This window comes from Zootoca vivipara, chromosome 15 (genome assembly GCF_965207765.1).
Source record: "Zootoca vivipara chromosome 15, rZooViv2.hap1.1, whole genome shotgun sequence".
NCBI lineage: Eukaryota > Metazoa > Chordata > Lepidosauria > Squamata > Lacertidae > Zootoca > Zootoca vivipara.
The window spans coordinates 27,592,469-27,608,491 of NC_142598.1; the positions used below are offsets into that span (position 1 = coordinate 27,592,469).

General features: G+C 45.4%; 1 protein-coding gene across 1 annotated transcript in view; it reads right to left on the reverse strand.

The window, feature by feature from the left end:
- Window positions 1–16,023, reverse strand: part of PLPPR1 (phospholipid phosphatase related 1) — a 113,530-nt gene that overhangs the window by 47,199 nt on the left and 50,308 nt on the right. The window contains exon 2 of the mRNA XM_035097401.3: window positions 2,571–2,679. Coding sequence (XP_034953292.1) covers window positions 2,571–2,633 — 63 coding nt within the window. The 5' untranslated portion in view covers window positions 2,634–2,679. The remainder of the gene's footprint in view (window positions 1–2,570; window positions 2,680–16,023) is intronic.

Genomic DNA, 16,023 nt, shown 5'->3' on the forward strand with positions numbered 1-16,023 from the left:
TAAACCACAAAAACTCCAAATACAGTGGTACCTCTACTTACGAATAACTCTACTTGCGAATGTTTCTACTTACGAATGGAGCTCCGTCCGCCATCTTGGATGCGGTTTAGAGAGGATTTTTTCTACTTACGAATTTTTAGATAGGGTTGCTTCGACTTACGAATTTTTTCTCCCAATGCATTCCTATGGGATTCAACTTACAATTTTTTTTGACTTACAAATGTGCATTCAGAACGCATTAAATTCGTAAGTAGAGGTACCACTGTGTATTTTTTTTTTAAAAAAATGGATTTAATCTGCTAGGGCCACAGAGTAATTTAGCACAATTTAATTGCACAATCCCTCTCATAAAGCAGTAACAGTTTGGAAGCACATTGACCTGGTATAAGGTGGCTTCTGGTGTTACCATGGATGCAACTTTAACAAAATTGCAGAAATGTGTTTCTGCAAAATTGCAGAAATGTGTTTTTAAACAAGAATACTAGTAGACATCTCTGTGTATATGTGCATGTATGTGTGTATATGTGCATGTATGTGTGTGGTACCATACAGTGGTACCTCGACTTACGAACAACTTGACAACAGAATTTTTCGACTTACGAATGGGCCAAATGGCCGCACGCTTACGAATTTCTCAACATCCGAACGGAAACTGCGGCGGTTTTAGATAGGGTTTTTTCGACTTATGAAATTTTTAGATGGGGTTGCTTCGACTTACAAATTTTTTCGTTTCCAATGCATTCCTATGGGAAATCGCGTTTCCAGTGGCACTTTTTGACTCACGAATTTTTCGACCTATGAAGGTGCCTTTGGAACGGATTAAATTTGTAAGTCAAGGCACCACTGTACGTGTTTAAAGAAGCCACACACTTTCATTCTGCTCCTTAAATCAGCTGTGAATGCTGGCTTTACTTGTAGCGAGCAAAAGGATATTCGGAACAGCAAACCAATGCTCACATGTCCCCCAAATGCTGTTCCTTGATTTATTTTTTATGTTCATGTCAGCCTTGACTACAGAAAGGCCAATTTATAGCTCTCTCACCTGCACTTTCAGACAGACTCATCATTCACACATTAGAGGGCCGAAAAAGAGAAAGAAGTCTTCAGAGATAGTTGTGCCTGGCTATAAATTAAAAGATCTTACTTCGGAGACATGGTGTATCTCTTTTGCTCCCTACAAAAATATTGATTGGGTGAAGGAATGATAGATTGATTTATTCCCTTGCCTGTTGCCTAGATTTGTGAAAGGAAGGAAAAACACCCTCGGGGTTTCCTTGGAGACTGAGGCACAGTTCACACAAACAGCAGATAAAGAAATAAATTCATTCCTAGACTGTGTCACTTCGGATTTGGAACGAGGGGGGTGGCACCGTCAAATGTTTCTGCATGAAAGGAAGTTCTCCACACACAAGAAAAAAACATGTCAAGGAAAAGGCAAAGTTAAGAAGGTTCTTTCTCCCTGGCGTGCTGGTTTTCCATGTGGAGGATTTTATTTTTTATTTTTACATGGCTCTGTTCTTCAGCACAGACATGGAGTCAGATGCTTCTCTGAATTAATTTTGTCTGAATTAATTTTAAGATGTATTTAAATTAATTTAATGTCTGTTTTTATGCATATTGTGTTGTTTTTATGATGTTAGCCACTCTGAGTTTGGCCTTGGCCGAGGAGGGCAGGATACAAATAAAATAACAATTATTATTATTATTATTATTATTATTATTATTATTATTATTACTGTATCTCCTCTTGCAGATAATCAAAACACTCTGTCTAACCCTCCATAATAATCTCCACCTTCTATACCACGTAACCTCCCCTGTTTAGGTAGTTTCAGACAAAGAGATAAAACCAAGTTTGAACCAACTGTATTTTTAAAAAATCGTATGCATATGAAGGCTTGTAACTCAAATACAAATTTGACATGCCACGAAAATGGAAACAGAGTATGATCTTATTTTCCTTGGCCTGGCCATCTTAAGCCCTGTCAAAACCAGCAAATCAATACACTCTTGCAGGCTGACTCTATGCCTAGATAATAGGTCATAGGAGTTGGAAGGGACCCTGAGGATCATCTAGTCCAGGGGTCAGCAAACTTTTTCAGCAGGGGGCCGGTCCACTGTCCCTCAGACCTTGTTGGGGGCCGGACTATATTTTTTTTTGGGGGGGGAACACGAATCCCTATGCCCCACAAATAACCCAGAGATGCATTTTAAATAAAAGGACACATTCTACTCATGTAAAAGCATGCTGATTCCCGGACCATCCGCGGGCCGGATTGAGAAGGCGATTGGGCCACATCCGGCCCCTGGGCCTTAGTTTGGGAACCCCTGATCTAGTCCAACCCCCTGCAATGCAGGAATACGCAGCTGTCCCATACGGGGATCGAACCTGAAACCTTGGCATTATCAGTACCATGCTCTAACCAACTGAGCTATCCATACAAGACAATGTGCTCGGGATCACGGTCCCATCAACAAATGCAATGGGTTTTCTCTCCACGTTTAACCCAGCACGATGACATTAACATTTATCATCCTGCCAGACCCAGAACTCCCCAAGCTGCACTCACCTCGACGAAGATGAAGCATGGGATGATGGAGTAACTTCGCTGCGTGTTGTTCCCCAAAGCCATTTCTTATCACAGCCCTCGAGGTCAGAGCGTCCAGAGTTGTTCAAGGCTGATGAAAAAGAAAAACCTGGATCATTTAAAAGGCTGGAGACTGGTCATTGATTGTTGTCAGAAGATTTATGTGCATTATGAGCGGGTCAAGAACAGTGGCATAGTAATGGGGGGACGGGAGGGTGAGCTGCCCTGGGCGGCAGGCTGGGTGGGGCTGACCACCTCCGACAGCCACCGCCGCTGCCATGCGACCGCCGCCATCGAGGAGAAGCCCCGATGCAAGCAAGACTGCCTCACTCTGCGGCTTGCTCGTGGGGTTTGCCGCACCGCTGCGCTGCATGCCTCCTGTGTGCGCATGCATCGTGCGTCATGACACCCCATCGTGCGATGGACACCCCGCCCCCCCGGCGGGGTGCTTTTGGGTTTGCCGCCCCAGGCAGCTAGCTATGCCACTGGTCAAGAAAACAGATGTAGAAGCACAAAGGGTTTCAGATAGGGACAAATGAATCTGCCTTTGAAAAAGGTAAAGGACCCCTGGACGGTTAAGTCCAGTCAAAGGCGACTATGGGGCTGCGGTACTTATCTCACTTTCAGGCCGAGGGAGCTGGTGTTTGTCCACAGAGAGCTTTACGGGTCATGTGGCCAGCATGACTAAACTGCTTCTGGCACAATGGGACACTGTGACGGAAACCAGAGAGCACAGAAATGCCATTTACCTTCCCGCCGCAGCGGTACCTATTTATCTACTTGCACTGGCATGCTTTCAAACTGCTAGGTTGGCAGGAGCTCGCCCTGCCGTGGGGATTTGAACCACTGACCTTCTGATCAGCAAGCCCAAGAGGCTCATTGGTTTAGACCACAGCACCATAAGTAGGCCAGTGGGTCTCCTGATGTTTGCACACCACAACTCCATTATCCCCAGCCAGCATAGCAAATGGTTCAGGGATGATGGGAATTGTAGTTTGGAAACATCCAGGGATGAAAAGTTGAACAACACTGGAATACTGGCGCTACTGTAGTCTCTTTATGTTTCTGTATCTATGAGGGACGCAGGTGGTGCTGTAGTCTAAACCACTGAGCCTCCTGAAGTCGCCTTTGACTGGACTTAACCGCCCAGGGGTCCTTTACCTTTTTTACTTTACCTCTATATCTATGGTGCCTTTATAGCTCTAGATTTTAAACTGGACATGGGCAGGGAATGCCTTCAGACAGAGGGCTGACTTCTGTAAGTAGGGCACATGTCAACCTTAAACTAGGAGTGTGGGTCTTAATGCTCAACTCTGGCCCACAGCTTCAAATAAATTCTCCATGTGGGCAGTACCCTCCAGCACATCTCTGCTTATTAGACAACAACTTTTGTTGTTTTTTGCTCTTTGACTTTGTAACCACCATCCCTCCTCCTCCTCTTATTCCCAGAGGAAAGAAAAGCTTTTCGGAGCAAGAAGTTTGCTTCATGGCTCTCCTTCCCTAACTGTCCTCGTAGTTAATTTTCCATTCACAACGTCGTACAAATTCCACATCTCTGCCTCTTTTCCCAGGAGAGTGTCGACGGTAACCTCCACCCCCTGCTCTGTGCTTCAAGGGCTTCCAGGAGGCGTACACAGGGTAAATTAGGCAAGTTGGGAGCTAGCTCATGCTAATGAATTCACTGCTGTTGCATTATCAACCTGAATTCCCTTATTTAAAGAGCTGGAGCACCTCACCAAAATAAGACAGTCTAAAGTTACTATTCTGAGAGGAGGGCTGACTATGCCGAGCAACACAGTGGTTAGTGTTTGTGTTCCTGGGGGGAAACAGAACAGAGCCGCTGCAAATATTATCTGATCTTAACTTCAGGAACCTCTGAAGGACCAGAGCAAAACAGTTCAAGGCACTACAAGTTTAATTTCGAAAGGAGTTAGGTTTGCTATGCCCCCCCCCCTGTAGCTTTAATAGCTGGCTGACCAAGAGGAATGTGGGGCTCCTGTACCTTTAACAGCTGATTGACAAAGATACATGTAGCAGGTGAAGTCCCCACCACCACTAAAGCATAGTTGTCAACTTCCGGATTGGAAAATAAGGGATCAGCAGTGGCGCGGCACCGGAGGTCGCTTCTGTGCAGGTCCAGACATGTGCAGAAGCGACTTCCGATGCTGGCCCTGCCCGATTTCTGGTGCCCAGACATGGGCAGAGCGGCACCGGAAATCAGTTCTATGCATGTCCAGACATGCGCAGAAGCAACTTCCGGTGCCGGGCTGCCCATGTCCGCATGTCTGGGCACCAGAAATTGCTTCTGCGCATGCCCGGGCATGCGCAGAGGCGATTTCTGGCAGCACTCGGCAAGCCAAGTGAGCAAGCAGCCAGCCAGCCGGGAGCCGGGACATTTACGCAGCTGAGGAGCCTCCTTGGCCGGCAGGAGCTGCTTTCTTATAAATCCGGGGGATTTACGGGATATTTTGCATTTCGGGATAACAGCGGGAAATGGATTTAAATACGGGGGTTTCCCATGAAAAACAGGAGAGTTGACAGCTAATGGGTCTATAATTGCCCGGGTCTGACTTGCTCCCAGGCACATTTTGCATCTGGCTATTGGCCACTTGCGTGAAGATGCCCGGGCACCAAGTGAAGATGCCCGGGCACCAAGATGGCCCCTGTCGTCTCCATCATCTGGAGGTGCATGCCTGGCCGGGGATCCTTGAATCTCAACTGTTTTCACACACAAGAAACACACCCTGTTGAATTCTATCTGGTATATTTTATCTTGCACAATCATGGCAGTGTTGTTGAAAATGACAATGTTCCAAAGTATCTTAATAGTTTTTTTTTAAATGCATGGGTGAAACAATTAACTTGCAACTGGCTATCAAAAAGGGGAATAAAGAGTGTATTGTAGTTGAAAACCAAATTGCTGAGATTTACCAAGGAAATATTTTCCCAAAAAAATGTCAGCTATAAAGGAGTAAAAGAAGAAAAAAAGGACAAATTATTTTTGAGTTATTGTCTAATGAAAATACTCCTACATCCTCTTGTATGGAAAGGGGAGATTGCACTTGGCTCCTGTCCATGCACTTTCAATTAGCAATGTCTGCAGGTTTCTTTCCAACAAAAGGAGACTGGAAGTACTAAATTGGCTACTTCTAATTAGCCGCAGGGATATTTTTGCATCAAAGGCAATTTGCAGTATCTGAGTGACAGCAGCGCTCCCCAATAAAAGGCTGGTTTGTAAGGGGGGAGACCCCCAAGATACAGACACAAATGGCAGGGTGGATCGAAAATAAAATACGGGTGGAAGAACTTCTTGACAGCAGGTTTATTGCTCCTGCTCCTACTCTCTTTAACAGCTGCCTGATACAAAGAAAGCGAGACAGGGACATTTTCTCCCACCTGAGGCCCTCCAATATGTTATTTGACTACAACTCCCATTATCCATGACAATAGGCAATGCAGGCTCGGGTTGATGGGAGCTGGAGTTCAAAAACACCTGGATAACCACAAGCTTCCCATCAGTGTTGGAAAGCATCATGTGCACTGATGGTGCAAAATCAATTAAATATAACAACAGCGTAAGGTTGCCAGACTCAATAGTGGACAGGACTTCTGTGCCTTTAATTGCCCTGCTCTCTTTTGAGTCTGGAAACCTTAAAGAGAAACCAGCAGACCCTTTGCTTGGAAATTAAACAAAGGTTTTTGCTGGTTTCTCTATAAGGTTTCCAGACTCAAAAGAGAGCAGGGCAATGAAAGGCACAGAAGTCCTGTCCTCTATTGAGTCTGGCAACCCTAGTGGCACAAGGAGCTAGATGGCCACAAAAGCAAGCAGCCTGTCCTTCCTTTCTTCCTTCCCACTAAGAGGAAGCACCTTCAGTTTCATTTAGTGCCACCAAATTGATGCATTATCCCTGGGGGTTCAGCAGCCCCTAGTCAGTCTCTCCTATTAAAGTTAAACTGATGAGGCAGGCTATGTGCTAAGGATTTATCAGCACGATACAAAATCCACATTACTCCTCATCTCCCTCACCTACCAGCCCTGCCCCACCAAGCATGGCGACCACAAAAGAGGCACCTGCAGATTCATGATCCAAACCAAATATTTGGCAGCGCTTCCCCCAGAACAGAAGGTCTGCCTCAGGGAAGGTGAAGCTTCTCTGGGCTGTTCAGAGCAATCTCTCCTCTAACAGCGAGCACCAGTTAAACTGTTTCACTGCTCTGCTAACTGCAAAGGAAGGAGGGAGGCCACAGAAAAAAGAAGCCCAGCCTCCAATACAGTATGACAATGCACTGAGTGATGGATGATGAATGGCAAGGCTTTGCTTGCATTTCACTAGGCTCGCTAATCCTAAACAAAATAAAAATCCTTCCAGTAGCACTTCAGAGACCAACTAAGTTTGTCATTGGTATGAGCTTTCGTGTGCATGCACACCTCTTCAGATATCTGAATATTCGGATATTCAGATATTCTTCAGGTATCTGAAGAAATGTGCATGCACATGAAAGCTCATACCTATGACAAACTTAGTTGGTCTCTAAGGTGCTACTGGAAGGATTTTTTTTATTTTGTTTCGACTACGGCTGACCAACACGGCTACCTACCTGTAACTAATCCTAAACAAGCGGTTCAATAGCCAGTTGCTTGTATGGAACATATTTTAGGATAGTTTTATTCGGCATAAAACATATGTCACATGCATTTTGGTGGAGGTTCACTGTGTGTACTAATCTAGAGGTTCCATAACACCCCCCCGACAAACAACATGGCTGCTCAAATGTTCACTATATACCTTTGAACAAGGGAAAATATCTCGTTCGCTCATAATTCAGGATATATAGTTCAATTACCCAGAAAAGGAAGGATCCTAGTACAGTGGGAGAGCAGATGCCTTGTATTCAAGACATCTCCAGAGAGGGTGGGGAAGCCCTGTCTGAAAACCATGAGATAGAGCTATTGTTGGTGTAAGCCAGCCTTCTGCAAGCTGTTTCTCTCCAGATGTTTTGGACTACGACTCCCATCATCCCCTGAGCATTGACGACGATGGCTGATGGGAGTTGTAGTCCAAACTTCTGGAGTACACCAGGTTAGGGAAGGCAGGAGTAGGCAATACTCAATGGCATGTACTTGGCTTGCCCAGTAGAAAACAACAACAACCAGGCAAACAACCTAATGCCCTCCCCAAATAATACCTAGTCAAAAAGGCAGGAGACACCCCCCAAACTACCTCTCTAAACTAAGGCAACAACCTAAATAAGATGGTTTTGAGCCCAAAGGCACAGCGTTGGAGACCCCAGCATTATTGCCCATCTTATTCACTTTAAGAATATTCATATCTGGTGGAATTGTTTTACCACCACCCGAACCCCACGAAGCATGTTTCTGTCCCCCATGGACAAAGAGAAAATGATGCCAACGAAATTGATGCATGTTTGAAAGATGGGAATACAGTGGTGCCTCGACTTACGGATTTAATCCGTTCCGAAGGCACCTTCGTAGGTCGAAAAATTCGCAAGTCGAAAAGCGCCATTGGAAACGCGATTTACCATAGGAATGCATTGGAAATGGAAAAATTCGTAAGTTGAAGCAACCCCATCTAAAAATTCCTAAGTCGAAAAAATCCTAACTAAAACCGCCACGGTTTCCGCTCAGATGTCGAGAAATTCGTAAGCGTGTGGACATTTGCCCCAATCGTAAGTCGGAAAATTAGTTTGTCGAGTCGTTTGGAAGTCGAGGTACCACTGTAGGAGGAAGCATTCATGGTAATGAGAAAAGAAGGGCATTCACAAGCACCCCTCAACTCCCGTGAAGACGGCAGCAGCTGTGTACCCCACCCATGATAATGTCTCTGAATTGTCTTCTCCCCTTTCACAGTTTTTAAACTGGCGGACAAAAAATGCTGGAGGTACCTTCAACACATCACTTGTTTTTACTAGTCAGATCTCTGAAATGCTGGCTGGCATTCTTGGTGGGGCTAGGCCACTGAAGAGCTTTTTCTTCCCAGCTCTGTGTGAAGGAGGGACTCATCGATAAACACAGTGTGCTTACCCATCTGTCTGTCACACTCCCTGACCCAAAAGTCAGTCGTTCATTAGCTTGCTATGATTCCGTGTCGCCTTCGAGAACCACTGCTGGTAGCCTGTTGACCCATGAAAGAGCCTTGTGCCCATCTGCTCCACCATTTGGAGAATTACGGATTTGACTCCCAGCTCGGGGCTGTCACATAAATGCGACCGTGGAGTAGCTTCCACTCAAGAAGCCGGCAGTTAATAGAAACACTGTCTTAATCCTATAAGTACTCCAAACACCACTCCCCTTTCAGACACTTGCAGAACCTCAGGAAACATTTTAAAAATGCTCTTCATTTGTCCTCTTTCTCAGATCACACAAGAGTCGGCGGAGAATACTGATTATTCCTTCTTCTTTCAAGTGCTGGTACATCTACTGACTGCTCAGGGCTGCTGTATTCTCTTACTAGTACCAATACAAATGAGTTATCTTTAGACGGCGACTGTTACTTTGGATTTACACCAGGGTTGATTGAGATGAGAAAAAGGCTCCCGCTCCATGTGACTCACTCATTACATGTGTAATGTAAGGTGGCTTCCAAAGAGATTACATATTATCCCAGATAATGAAGGGTTTTAGTTACCCTACGGCAGGGGTCAGCCGGTACACTGTCCCTCAGACCTTGTGGGGGGCTGGACTATATTTTTTTTTGGGGGGGGGATGAACGAATTCCTATGCCCCACAAATAACCCAGAGATGCATTTTAAATAAAAGAACACATTCTACTCATGTAAAAACACACTGATTCCCAGACTATCCATGGGCCGGATTGAGAAGGTGATTGGGTCAGATCCGGCCCCCGGGCCTTAGTTTGCCTACCCATGCCCTACGGCATAATAATGGAGAAGTTGAAGCTCAACTCCTCAGTTACTCCTTGAGTGACTATTGCTGCTGCCTGGCATAAGGGAACACAACGGTCAGAAATACAAATTAATGCTAAGCAGTGTCACTAAGCAAGCAATTTTTGCTACAATCATAACATGCCTCCTCCTCAAAGTTGCACTGTATATTTCTGAAAGGTTTGTTAACATTTTGCTCAGCTCCGGGGCCTGAGGACACAAGCAGTCCCTTCACTCGAGCAAACTTTGACTTGGAACTAGCTCAAAGATGTGGGTGGCCGTACACAAACCCAGAGGTAGAACAGGATCTCTGAGCTGAAACGGGAGCCAAAACTGTCAGAATCTCCTGATCTGTTGACCAGACAAAGGCATAAGCTGGGGATGGGGATGGGGGAAGCTGTGCCCCATCCACACTGAGACACTGCACTGGCCACAGCACTTGGTTCAGACCCTGATAAGGCACTTCAGTGATGGGATGATAATGATGCAGTGTGGAAGCATGCAGAAAAATATGGAAAACCCTCCCACCCCCCCAGCAGCTATAGCACTATGAGTGGTACATCTGGAAGGGCCCTTGGCGATGAGCATCAAGCAAATTTGCAAATGCAAGTTCAGACATGCACATATACGTATACACACGGGCTGGAATGATCTGGGGAACTAACAAGGGCAAAGGATATACACAAGAACAGCTGTTGTCTTTGTCCATGGAGTTTTCTTGGCAGGGATACTGGAGTGGCTTGCCAGTTCCTTCTCCAGGTGGATCACGTTTAGTCAAAACTCTCCACTATGACCTGTCCATCTTGGGTGACCCTGCATGGCATAGCTCATAGCTTCTCTGAGTTATTCAAGCCCCTTCGCCACGACAAGGCATTGATCCATGAAGGCAGTGAGAGATTTTACTTTCTTGGGCTCCTTGATCACTGCAGATGGTGACAGCAGTCACGAAATTAAAAGACGCCTGCTTCTTGGGAGAAAAGCAATGACAAACCTAGACAGCATCTTAAAAAGCAGAGACATCACCTTGCCTACAAAGGTCCGTATAGTTAAAGCTATGGTTTTCCCAGTAGTGATGTATGGAAGTGAGAGCTGGACCATAAAGAAGGCTGATCGCCAAAGAATTGATGCTTTTGAATTATGGTGCTGGAGGAGACTCTTGAGAGTCCCATGGACTGCAAGAAGATCAAACCTATCCATTCTGAAGGAAATCAGCCCTGAGTGCTCACTGGAAGGACAGATCCTGAAGCTGAGGCTCCAATACTTTGGCCACCTCATGAGAAGAGAAGAATCATTGGAAAAGACCTTGATGTTGGGAAAGATTGAGGGCACTAGGAGAAGGGGACGACAGAGGACGAGATGGTTGGACAGTGTTCTTGAAGCTACGAACATGAGTTTGACCAAACTGCGGGAGGCAGTGCAAGACAGGAGTGCCTGGCGTGCTATGGTCCATGGGGTCACAAAGAGTCGGACACGACTAAACGACTAAACAACAACAACAACAAGAACAGCTATGGAAAATAAGTCCCAAGCGGTGTCAAAAACTCAGATATGTAAGATATCATGGGCTGTCCCCTGAGCCCGCTAGATGGCATCGCAAGGGATCATTGCTTTAGGAGAGTGAGAAAAATTCTCAGGGACGATTCACACCCTGGCCAGCACCTCTTTAATCTTCTACCCTCGGGCAGGAGATATAGAAGTATAATCAGTCATACCAACAGGCTAAAAAACAGTTTCTATCTGTGGGCTGTTAGGCTGCTGAACGGAAAATAATATAGCGCAACTGACTTTCGAGGTTGGTGTGCTGTGGGGGGGGGAGTGTGGGGGGGAGGGAGGCTCAGTTAATTTCATTGTACACATGTTGTACACTGACAATAAAGGTATTATTATCATACCTGCCAAGTCTCCCGCTGAAAAATGCGGGATCAGCAGCGGCGCGGCACCGGAAGTTGCGTAGAAGCAACTTCCGGGGGCCGCTCTTCCCATGTGTGGGCACCGGAAATCGGGCAGAGCGGCACCAGAAGTCGCTTCAACGCATGCCCGACGGCCATCTTGGTGGTCGCAAATGGTTGAAAGCCAGGTGCAAAATGTGCCTAGCACCTGGGTAATTTCAAACACAGGTCCCAAGTTACTACAAAACATGCGGAGTATAATCAAAATGTCATGATATAGCCCCAACCTGACTCAGAAGCAAGGATCACCGAGTTCAACGCTAGTTACTTTTAAGCTTTTATACTCAGGTTTGCAGCATTAGGCTGTATAGTAAGAAGACATCAATCCTCTTTAGAGTTGCTTTTGCTTCTTTCTGTCTCCATTGCCTACTTCTCCTAATCATTCTAATGGTTACTCTGCAATCAGCTAAAACTGCTTAAGCCAACCTCATGAGTTGGCTGCTGTATTTAAGTGAGACAACCTTGGTTAAAATAGGCTGCATCTGGATTACATTGCTTTTAGATTAACTTTAAATGAGAATAAATGCATTGCATTTAAATAATCTAATAACAAAGGGATCCCATCACAGGGACTTAATTAAGTATGTGTTTAAGGACATGGCAGGATCACGGCTAATGGGCTCAATTGTCTCGCATGATCAAGCCCTCTGAAATTCAATTCCCTATCTCTGAAATGGGGCAAAGTTACTCCTCACTGCTTTTACTGGGACACTGAGATAGACAAGATAGATATATACATAGGCAGGCAGGCAGACAAAGACTGTGACTATTTGTCAGCACATGCTATCCTGAAAACCACTGAAGCAAACATCTGTTGGGAACATGAAAGAAGTAATTTGGTATGCATGGAGCTAGGAAGTAAAAGTAACACTTACACCTGTAAAACTCAAATATCTGGACTAATGAAGATCCTTTATGAAAGTCTCCTAGGAGAGCTGAGTGCTGCAAGACAAATTTCTGCCTACGCTAGGAATGCTTCCCCAATAGGATTTACTTGCTGCTTCTGTTGGCAGTGCCCTAAAAAAAGACAAGTGCTCCAATTGGAGAATAGCCTCGACCAAAGGCGTCATGGACTTTGAAGAAGCACGAATTCAGGACGAAAGGGAGAAATGTGATAAGAGGACGGCACGTTTGGCAAATCCTCACCATGATCAGCTCCCACCCAGAAAGCTATGTCCCCACTGTGGAAGGATGTGTGGATCCAGAATTGACTTCTACAGTTGCCTACGGACACACCATTAAGACCATATTCATGGAAGACAATCTTACTTGGCTACGAGTGATCGCCAAAGAAGGAAGAATAAAAAAAGCCGAATGACGATCAGAAAAAAAATCCAAAATAGAAGAGGGAAAGAGCAAGATTCATTGTGAATTACCAGCTTAAATGCAACCCTATAGTGAAAGCAAAGCATGGTACTATTGTACGAAATACACAGAATGACACTGGGAATTGAGGGTAGTGATGAGCAAAATTAGTTCAGGATCTGCCTGCTTTCCTCTGGGTAATTTGCAACAGATCAGCAATGGGTCTCTGACTCCCTGTTGTTCAATCACGAAAGAACAAAATTGACTTTCACAACCTAAATTAGCCTGCTGAAATGAAGTCAGGAGTTGACTATGGTGGGAAATGGCTGTGAGCCTGATACCGAAAACAAGCTCTTTGGCTTATGATGTGCTCCAAGGCGGTTTGTTGGGTTTTGTTTTACTTCTTCTATTAGATGCCTTTTGCATCTGTCTCTTGTTGGCAGACGTTAGGGTTCCGGTAAAAGGCAAAGTGAATTGAACAAAGTTTGTATACGCTGATCAACAGCCAATTGTTGCAAAAGCAGAGCCATCACACATGGACCTTCACCGGTGCGTCATTCAAGTCCTGCTTCCCAGTTAACTGAATGACAGAAAGTGACAGAGTAGGAAAGCTCTGGACTTCTAGCTAGCTATTGCAGAGATGGTGAGACTGAGGCCCTTCAGATGCTAATGGACAACATCTCCTATCATCCCTGACCTATCATCCCATGCTGGCTGGGAATGAGGAGTATGGCGTCCAGCTACATCTGGAGGGCCACAGATTTCCCACCACCTGTCTTTTGACAAATTAAATCAGAGATCAAGGAGGAGGCCACAGAAATCCCGAGTGATTCAGCATCTCCAGCCCAGCCAGATGAAAGGGAGAGGGCTTCTTCTTTCTACTATGTTCTGATTGAGCCTTGGGTCAAAATGACCCAGATGACTGATGCCTGAAATACAACAGACCCAGAGATGATTATGTGTAAGTGCCGCATGAAGCCTTAGCGTACTTTTCCTATGAAAACAGCTGCCTTCAAATTGTGATCAGCGGTGTGGTTAAGAAACAGATTCAATACTGGGCATCAGCAAAAAGAGCTTGCCGCCTACCTGCACTCTCATCTAGCCCAGGGCTGTCTGCTCTACCATGACTGGAAGCAGCCCTCCAGGAACTCAGGCAGAGATCTTCCCCATTACCTGCTACCTGATTTTTTCCATGGCTGGATCCTGGGACTGTCTAATCCAGGCATAGGCAAACTCGGCCCTCCAAATGTTTTGGGACTCCAACTCCCATCATCCCTAACTAACAGGACCAGTGGTCAGGGATGATGGGATTTGTAGTCCCAAAACATCTGGAGGGCCAAGTTTGCCTATGCCTGGTCTAATCTGTGGGTTGCCATCTGATTGAATTTCACTTTGATTCTGATTTGATTTTAGGATGTACAGCAGTACCTCGGTTTAAGTGCACAATTGGTTCCGGAAGTCTGTACTTAACCTGAAGTGTACTTAACCTGAAGCGAACTTTCCCATTGAAAGTAATGGAAAGTGGATTAATCTGTTCCAGACGGGTCTGCGGAGTACTTAAACTGAAAGTACTCAAACCGAAGCGTACTTAAACCGAGGTATGACTGTATTTTAACTGATTGCCTGATTTTATGTTAATATGTTATATATTTGATGTTAGCTGCTCTGAGCCAGGTTTTGGCCAGGGAGGGCGTGGTATAAATAATAATAATTATTATTATTATTACATGCTATGCATGTGCTCTGCCACTGAACCAATTAGCTCTTTATTAACAGAAACAACTCTCTGGTTCACCTAAATCCAGCTAAGACATTGCTGAGACTGACCACTAGCTCTGCCCTTTCTCCTCTAGTCTTGATCCAGAAGAAGAAGAAGAAGAAGAAGAAGAAGAAGAAGAAGAAGAAGAAGAAGAAGAAGAAGAAGAAGAAGAAGGCAGCTGTGTTGAGAGGGCAAGCTCCTCATCTGGGCCTGTCTGGCCTGTTGCTCAACAATGTGCAGGACTTTCAGAGGGGGAGGCGAGCCAGCAGGCCTGGGATTGTCCTGCTGCGGTGTAGAAGAGAAAACCTCTGACTTCTCTCTGTCTGATTCTGTGCTCACACTTTGACTCTCAGCCTCTAACCCTGTTATAGAATCATAGAATCATAGCGTCGGAAGAGACCACAAGGGCCATCCAGTCCACCCCCTTGCCAAGCAAGAAACACCATCAAAGCATACCTGACATATGGCTGTCAAGCCTCTGCTTAAAGACCTCCAAAGAAGGAGACTCCACCACACTGTCCTAGAAGGCTCTCCTCTTTACCTCATTACCCCCCCCCCCAATCGCTCCAAGCCTCTGCTTCCAGCACATCCCAGCTCCTCCCTTCTGCAGACTGCTCTTCAGTGTCCCACCACCAGGACCTGGGATCTAAGTCATCTTCTGTGCCCTCCCTGGTGGGCTCTTGAGCAGATGGCTCCCAGCACCCTTCCTTATCTCGCCAGTCCCTGCCACTGTAGGTGCCAGTTCATTTAAATGATACCTTCATGTGAGTCTGACAGTGAAAGAAAGGGTGGGGTGTGTGTCTGGCCTGCTCTTGTGCATTTGGGAGCAGTTTGATTTACAGAAAACAGTGCAGTTTTCTGCAGCATTCAAGCAAACATCAACATCAATTCATTTCTGCAGGTTGTGCTGTTGTTAATGGAACAAGGGTAGGGACTGGTAAGGGGGGGGGGGGAGAGACAAGCTCATTTGTGAATGGGGCCCTTAGTAGGATGACCACATTTTGTCTGGCCCAGCTTCTGCTGCAGAGTTGCAAAAACCTGCATTTTGCTAGCATCCTACACAACGACTAAATGCATATAACTTATCCTCTGCACCTGATCTTTCTAGAAGCTGTGCAATATTATAGCATAGCTGCCAAGTTATCCCTTTTTTTAAGGGATTTTCCCTTATGCTGAATAGGCTTCCTCGCGAGAAAAGGGAAAACTTGGCAGCTATGGATTATAGTACCTGTTAAGAGGAACGCTTTGATCGGTATTCGCAGGTATTCGCATTTCAGGTAGAAATCAATGCACACACTTCTGGCCATAAAAAACAAAAAAAGAACAAGCCAGGAATGTTTCCTGGGAGGGCCCCTCTAATTTTTCACATTTAAAATTATTTATATAATATATATTTTCTTTTGTAAGAAAAAATCATTTGTAATTAGTTTTTCCATTTCCCAGATTTCCATTTCATTCTTCAGGCGTCGTTAATTTCAGTGGGAGACTCACCTGTATTATGTCACCTATATAACTTTAA